The following is a 7,983-nucleotide window of genomic DNA, read 5'->3' as shown; positions in this document are numbered from 1 at the left end:
GCTCCAAGCTCAGAGTGCTGGGGTGTCTCCACCCAACATCCAGGGAATTCCACTAGGAACTGGGTTGGGAGGTAAAATTCTATGTGGAATGAATGGAAGTGTGAAGCAGTAAATGAATAAATGAATGCATGCATAAATGAATGCATGCATAAATGAATGCACTAGTAAATGAATGAATGAATAAGGGAAGGAATGAACAAATGAATGCAAGATGAATGAGTGAATAAAGGAATAAGGGAATGAACAAATGAATGCGTGATAAATGAGTGAACGAATGATTGTCGACCCCTGGAAAGTAATAGGGGAGTTGGAGTCCTAGGGGAGCTCCCCACCACGCTGAGGGGAGGTAGAGACCTTTCCTGCTGCCCACCCCCCCGACCCTGTCTTTGGGGACTGGATATAGGGGCGCCCAGGGCAGGGGGAGGGTGCTGCAGGCAGTTCTTCGAGGAACCCGGATATTTGTGTGTGTGTGTGTGTGTGTGTGTGTGTGTGTGTGTGTGTGTGTGTGAGAGAGAGAGAGAGAGAGAGAGAGAGAGAGAGAGAGAGAGAGAGAGCTAGAGAGAGCGAGCGCGCGCGAGAGAGCGCTTTGCATCCCCTGGAGAGGGAGAGCGCGAGCGAGAGACCGCTTTGCATCCCCTGGAAGTCCCCCACCCTACCTAACCACCAGCCTCGACCCCACCCCCGGCGGCCCGCCCCGCCCCGGTCCCGCCCGCGCCCCGCCCCTGCTCTCCAATCTCCAGCCCGCACCCGGTTTATAAAAGGGGGCCGCGGGCACAGTGGAGGAGGCTGAGCCCGGCAGGCTTGGGATCACCGTCTTTCCCATCTGTTCATCTGTCCGACCTCTCCGTCCATCTGCGCCCCAGCAGATTTCCCTGCTGCACGGGGCTCGTCCAGTCCTCGTCCTTGTCGCATCTGGAAGCGATCAGGTCCCCCTCCCCCCTGATTCCCCTCACCCCGGTGCCCAGGTGTTCTGAAGTCATGCGCTGCTCCCCGACAGCTGGCGCTGCCCTGATGTTGTGCGCAGCTACCGCCGGGCTGCTGCGCGCCCAGGCCAGCTCGACACCGCTGCCGGAGCCGCCCGAGTCCCCACGCTTCGCGTCCTGGGAGGAGATGAACGTGCTGGCTCATGGGCTCCTGCAGCTCGGTCGCGGGCTGCACGAACACGTGGAGCACACCCGAAGGCAGTTGGGTGCCCTGGAGCGCCGCCTGGCCGCCTGCGGCCCGACCTGCCGAGGATCCGAGACGACCGGGGTACCCCCCGTGCACCCCCATAGTCCGGGCATCGCCATCGGTGGCGAGGTGGCTCCCGAAATCCTGCGCGATCTCCAGGTAGGAGCGGGGTCCAGGAGGATTTGCGGGGTGCAGCTGTGCCTGAAATCCTGCATGCCTGTGGATGGAGGGCTGGGAGAGGGACCCGCCTGGAGCTCTCCCGGTTCTGCTTTGGTTCAAAAGGATGGACATTTGGAAGGATGGATAGTGGGGAGGATGAATGGGGAGGCTGGACACCTGAGGCCAAGTTCTCAGTGAGTTTTGGTTTTCCTCCTCCCCTCCCCAGACACAGCTGAAAGTTCAAAATGGCAGGATCCAGCAACTGTTCCTCAAAGTGGCTCAGCAGCAAAGACATCTGGAGAAACAACACCTGAGAATCCAACATCTGCAGAGCAAGGTACCCGACCTTGGGCCCGGCCCCGCTGGGGAGGATCAGACAAGGCCGGGCAAGGCTGGGCCTGTGGTCCTGTCCCCGTTGGCATCAAGCTAAACAAATCTAAACTCAGCAGCCAGAACTATTCGATCTAATGCCCATCCACCCTCTTCTCCTGGCTCAGATTGCCCTCCTGGCCCCCAATCACCTAGACAATGGAGTGACCCAGCCTACCACTAAAAAGAGGCTCCCCAAGATGGCCCAATCTTCTCGACTAGCTCCCAACGCCACCAGCTTGCACAGTGAGTGTTTGATCTTTTTGCTGTCCTCCAGCCTTGTTACCAACTTACCCCCTCCCACTTTCCATCCTGGTCCCCCTCTCCTTGTGGGGCCCACTTTAGGGGACAGAGGGAAGTCCTGCCTTAGGTCTCTTGGGCTCACCAGTGAGGGTCTAATGGGGAGAACCCCCTTAGCCCTGACCTTTTCTGGCTAGGACACCCCACTTTTCTTCCCAGAAAATCTCTCCCTTACTAGCTGAAGCTGGGATGGGACAGTGAAGAACTTAAACTATATTAGGGAGGATGAAGGGAGGGACACCCCCTACCCACCTCCCAGTACCCAGTCCTAGGGCTTGGACTTAGAGCCTGGGTGCTGTCATGTAGCTTTTTCCATTCAAGGCACTCTACCACTTGAACCACTTGAGCTTTTTGGTGATTAGTTGGAGATAAAGATTCTCATGAATTTTCCTTTCCCCTGCTGGCTTTGAACCCAGATTCTCAGATCTTAGTCTCTTGCATAGCTAGGATGACAGGTGGGAGCCACCAGCATCTGCCAGGGTTCACACTTAAATCTTACAAATCCAAGACTCTTGGGCCCTCATCCTCTTTCTGTTCTCCACGTCCCTATCAATCCTACATATATTTGCACATGCACATCCACATGCACACACATGCCCATATAGAATGAACCTTTTTTTTTTTTTGGCATCTCTAGGTCCTTTATTGTGCACATTCCAAGTCCTCCCTCACCCATCCCAAACCGTAGCATGTGTGTCCATCTGACACAAGTTCTCAGTTCCTACCCTAAGTTCATGTCTACTCTGTCACCTCGCCCGCCATCTGTGGCTGTCCACAGCCAACTGGGTGAAAGTTTGGATTGCCCTCCCCCCCTTCACACCCAGGGAGTGCTGGTTGCTGGCTTCCAGCCCCGCAGGCTTTTTTTTTTTAGGATGCACCCCTCCCCCACAGGCAGATGTGTAATCATCCTGGGAAGTGGGCAGTTGGGGGTGGGGTGGGGGAGCAGCAGGCATAGGTCTTGGCTTGGGAGAGATGATGGAGGAGCAAAGGAGGGTGATGTGAGGGTTTGGGACTCCCAGACTTAGGCCAGCCAAGTAGGGGAAAGTTCAGAACTAGGGATACAAACATCTGGCTGTGAAGCTGACCACATTGGTGGCTTGGCCAGCTGCCTGTCCTGATAGGATGAGAGAAGTAGGGAAAAGGGGAGCTGCTTGAGGAGCCGGAAAGTGTTTTCCTGAGGCTCAGAGCCGGCTCCTCCTGAAAGGGGGGTACACTCACTGGTAGAGAGTTCCCCCCCCCGCCCGCCTTTTTCCCCCCTCACCTTTCCCCTACTTTCCCTGCTGGGCTGGGGGAGAGGTCGGGGGGAAGGGCCCTCCTGATTCTTCCTGAGTGCCAAGATCAAGTTCCTTCTTGCCTTCTCTCCTTCTTGCTCTAGTCTTGTTCCCTAAGCTTTCTCACAGTGAGGGCAGAGCCTTAGTCACCCCAAGTCTCACCCAGACACGATCAGCACCCCCCCCACTATATAAATCAAAGTCCTTTGTGCTAAGCTCAGCATTTGCCTCACCCTCTCCCCTCCTCCTACCCAGCTCCCTTCTTTCTAGTTTTTATTAAGACACCTACTATGGCCTAAGACCAGGGTGGGGGGCTGGGGCTGGGTGGCTGGGGAGGGAGCTGCTTTGTGTCTCTGGCCTTTAGGTGGGAGGGAAAAGGGGGGACACCCCAATTTAACTTGAGTAGAGTTTGGTCTAGGGGGGGAAGGAAAGGCATCCTATCAGAAGCTGGGACCCAGAAACAGGAGGAAAGAGACTCCTGAACAGGTGACCAGCATGTATAAAGACAGGAGGGCTTGTGGTTCAGGAAGGGTCGGGGGAGATAGGAGAGAGCCTGAGTGTGCAGTGAGGGTGGGGTATAGCCGGCCTCGGTGGTTCATGCCTATAATCCCAGCTACTAAGGAGGCTGAGATCTGATGATTGTGGTTGGAAGCCAGCCAGGCAGGAAAACCTTTGAGACTCTTTTCCAGAGTCTCATTAATTAACCAGCAAAAAGTTGGAAGTGGAGCAGTGGATCAAGTGGTGGAGCATTAGCCTTGAGTAAAACAGCAAAGGAACAGAGCCTAGGCCCTGAGTTCAAGTCCTAGATACTAGACCCAAAAGAAAGGGGGTAGTGGAGGTGCAATGTGGGAGGAGGGAGAGTAGTCCTCAGTGTGCCTTGTTGATTATATTAACAAAGACCATGGGGAGTCAGAGAAGAGCCTAGATTGATGGCAGAGTCCTGATAGTGAGATTGCCTCTCACCTACTGTTCACTGCCTCCCCAGCCATCAAACATGCCGGTCTCCTGACTCTGGGGTTTCTCTCCTGCATCAATCAACTCTTCTGTCTGCTTTCAGGGCTGCCCAAGGACTGCCAGGAGCTCTTTGAAGATGGCCAGCGGCAGAGTGGACTTTTCCAGATCCAGCCTCAGGGGTCCCCACCATTCCTGGTCAACTGTGAGATGACCTCAGGTAGGAGGCTTTGGCTCACGGAGAGAGCCTTCTTGCCTTGTACAATCCTGGTGCTGCTTTTAAAATGCAGCCACAAGCCCAGTACCAGTGGTTTAAGCCTGTATAATCCTAGCTATTCAGGAAGCTGAGATCTGAGGATCATGGATTGAAGTCAGCCCAGGCAGGAAAGTCCGTGAGACTCTTATCTCTAATTAAGTGCCAGAATTGCTGGAAGTGGAGCTGTAGCCCAAGAGGTAGAGAGCTAGCCTTGAGCAAAAAAATCCCAGGGACAGTGCCCAGGTTCTGAGTTCAAGCCCCAGGACCGGCAAACACAAAAAGTGTAGTTGTAGCCAGGCTTTGGTGGCTCATGCCTGTAAACCTAGCTACTCAGGAGGCTGAGATCTGAGGATTGCAGTTGAAGCCACTTGGGCAGAAAAGTCCCCAAGAGACTCTTATGTCACTCTTATCTCCAATTAACCACCAGAAAACGGAAGTAGAACTGTGGCTCAAAGTGGTAAGAGCTCTAACCTTGAGCCAAAAGAGATCAGAGACAGCACCCAGGCCCTGAGTTCAAGCCCTACAACCGACAAAGAAAATGCAATTGTACATAGCACAGGAGTAGAACACTTGTGCAAAGGCCCTGGGCTCAACCCCATAAGTGACTTTTCTATAGTTAATCCCTGTGGCTGGCATTGCAGATTTTCTCCAGCCCCTTTTCCCTGCCATTCTATGGGTTTAGGGGAATCTCAGGTTTGGGGAGCCAACAGATTCACCAGGTGATCCCCTTTTAAGGAGGGAATTTCCTGGTGACCCTGAACCTTTCTCTGGACAGAGGGGGGCTGGACCGTGATTCAGAGACGCCAAGATGGCTCTGTGGATTTCAACCAGCCTTGGGAAGCCTACAAGGATGGCTTTGGGGACCTCCAAGGTGGGTGCATGAGGGCTGAGTTAATGGCAGGGAGGAAGAAGGGAGGGGTCTGGGGAGGAGAGCACTCCTCACTAGGCCGCATCTCCCCCTGCAGGCGACTTCTGGCTGGGCCTGGAGAAAATGCACTGTATCACTGGGGATCAAGGTGGCCGCCTGACTGTGAAGCTTCAGGACAGGGATGGTAATGCCAAATCTCTCAGGTTTCCCATCCACCTGGGCGGCGAGGACACAGCCTACAGCCTGCAGCTCACTGCCCCTGTAGCCAGTGAGCTGGGCGTCTCTGTGGCCACCCCCAATGGCCTCTCCCTGCCCTTCTCTACATGGGACCAGGACCATGACCTCCGAAGGGATCTGAACTGTGCCAAGAGCCTCTCTGGTGAGCAAGCTTGGTCTTCAACCCTAAGGTCCCCTCTTCACCTTCTTACGGAGCTGTGAAGCTTGATTGATTACATCTTTGCTTGATTACATCTCTGGCATCAGTTTGTCTTGCCTTTAAAAGGGTCGAACGGTGGTACTTGCTATGTGAGGCTGTTGGGAAAATTCAGGGAGACATTTGTGGGATGGGGCGAAGGTGAAACATACCTGGTTATTTTTCTTTTTTTTCTTTTTTTGGCCAGTCCTGGGCCTTGGACTCAGGGCCTGAGGACTGTCCCTGGCTTCTTTTTGCTCTAGGCTAGCACTCTGCCACTTGAGTCACAGCGCCCCTTCTGGCCGTTTTCCATATATGTGGTGCTGGGGAATTGAACTGAGAGCTTCATGTATAGGAGGCAAGCACTCTTGCCACTAGGCCATATTCCCAGCCCCATACCTGGTTCTTATAAAAATCAGAGGCAAAGCTTTGGCTCTGTGAAGAGATAAAATCACTTTATTTCTCCCCCTTTTCTTTCTTTCTTTTTTCCTGCAAAAAAAAAAGGAGGGGGTTTGATCTGTGGTCTGAAGCGAGCCACGCCCACAGCTTTTTTTTTTCCCTTTAGTTATTTTTCCGGTAGGGGCTCTCATTTTTGCCCACATACAGCCTTGGATACAAGATCTTCCTATCTATAGCCTCCTATGTGGCTGGTGGGCTAGGTGTGGGCAGTCTGACTTATTGGTTGAGGTGAGGGTCTCACTAACATTTTCCTCCAGCTGGCCTTGAATTATGATCCCTTTGATCTCCACCTCCCAAGTAGCTGGAATTACAGGTTGTGAGGCACTGTGCCTGGCCAGGAATCTTCAGTGAGACTACCCTGTTCACAAGGCAGAAAAGCTGACTACCTGTGATTAGGGAGATACCCAGGGCCCCCTATGTTCCCCCCCACTTTGTCACAATCTGGGTGTCCTTTGGAACAGTTTGTCCATCACTCCCAGAGTTTTGTTCTTCATGTAGAATGCAGGGCCTTGACCATGTCCTCTGTCCTCTGACTCGGCAGGTGGATGGTGGTTCGGCACCTGTGGTCACTCCAACCTCAATGGCCAATACTTCCATTCCATGCCCCATCAACGGCAGCAGCGTAAGAAGGGAATGTTCTGGAAGGGCTGGCGGGGCCGCTACTACCCACTGCAGGCAACGACCATGCTGATCCAAGTCACAGAGGATGCAGAAGCTTCTTAGCCTCCCACTGGGGCCTGGTCCCAGGCTGAGAAGGACAATGACCATGACTTTGGCTCAAGGATTCTGAGCACTCTGTGTCTGGTCAAAGGGGATCTAGCAAGGGCCACATGGAGCTTTGTGGACAGAAAAGAAGCCCTTGACTGGGAAGAACCCCTATATCTGAGTGGGGTGCTATGCATATTCTGTGAGATCAGGACTGCAGGGCGAGGTATGGTCCCTGGGGAAAGCATAGGATGCCAGGGTAAATGGTGTGAACCCCACTTCTTGCCTGCCTGAGGAATTGAGGACACAGAGGGACCACTCTGGGACGGCCAGGCCGGTCCTTGATGGCAGACTCAGTCATATTGACTGGTTGGGGAAATGGGGATCCCTGGGAGGGAGGGGGTCTCCAATATCCTCGTGGTGCTCTTGTATGGGGGATGCTGTGGTGCCAACATGGGATTCTTAGAATAAAAAGCAACCTCGGAACATTTTGTGCCTTGTTCTTTGGTTTGTTTTGAAAAGCCGTTGCAAAGTCCAAGGAAACATGCTCCCGGGGTGTGGAGTATGTCCCCACCGGTGAGAACAGGACTGGTTCTTTCCGCTGCCTCTGCCAGTCTCTGCCAGTCCATCCTAGCTGCCCACCTCGAGGATATTCTGATGTGATCCACCCTTGACTTCACTTTCAAAACCACCAAAAAACCAAACCAAAACAAAACCCTTTTACAGTTAAATTGCTATGGAAGCAAAAAGGAGAATCATATTTAAACGTAAATGACAGTTCTTTTGTTTGCTTCTTTGAACTTAAGGCTCTAGTGCTTGACATATTCCTCAAACCCATTTTTGTTTCAGGTGCTGGTCTTGAACTTAGGGCTTGGGCATTGTCCCCAAGCTTCTTTTGCTCAAGGTTACTTAGTACTCTACCACTTGAGCCATACCTCCACTTTTGGATTTTTTGGTGGTTTATTGGAGGTAAGAGTCTCATGCATGGACTTTCCTGCCCAGGCTGGCTTTGAACTGCAATCTTTAAGTTGCAGGCTCCTGAGTTGCTAGGATTATAGGCATG

The 7,983-nt window shown here is 53.1% G+C and overlaps 1 protein-coding gene across 1 annotated transcript; it reads left to right on the top strand.

Annotated features, from left to right (window-relative positions):
• The first annotated feature begins 794 nt into the window (after window positions 1-794).
• Angptl4 (angiopoietin like 4) lies at window positions 795-7,411 on the top strand. The gene is made up of 7 exons (XM_048342092.1): window positions 795-1,329; window positions 1,556-1,666; window positions 1,827-1,944; window positions 4,327-4,440; window positions 5,252-5,347; window positions 5,442-5,723; window positions 6,757-7,411. The coding sequence occupies exons 1-7, from the start codon at window positions 979-981 to the stop codon at window positions 6,936-6,938; spliced, it is 1,254 nt and encodes a 417-aa protein (XP_048198049.1). The 5' UTR covers window positions 795-978; the 3' UTR covers window positions 6,939-7,411.
• Window positions 7,412-7,983: the final 572 nt, after the last annotated feature.

Source organism: Perognathus longimembris, chromosome 3 (genome assembly GCF_023159225.1).
Source record: "Perognathus longimembris pacificus isolate PPM17 chromosome 3, ASM2315922v1, whole genome shotgun sequence".
NCBI classification, from domain to species: Eukaryota; Metazoa; Chordata; class Mammalia; order Rodentia; family Heteromyidae; genus Perognathus; species Perognathus longimembris.
The sequence above is the reverse complement of the archived record's forward strand: the minus strand, read 5'-3'. Positions and strand labels throughout refer to the sequence as shown.

Excerpts from the sequence above, each read along its gene's own strand:
- Angptl4 (XM_048342092.1), top strand. The coding sequence starts at position 979 with ATGCGCTGCTCCCCGACAGCTGGCGCTGCCCTGATGTTGTGCGCAGCT. Across the intron at positions 1,667-1,826 it reads TCCAACATCTGCAGAGCAAG|ATTGCCCTCCTGGCCCCCAA; the intron begins GTACCCGACCTT and ends CTCCTGGCTCAG. Across the intron at positions 4,441-5,251 it reads CAACTGTGAGATGACCTCAG|AGGGGGGCTGGACCGTGATT; the intron begins GTAGGAGGCTTT and ends TTCTCTGGACAG.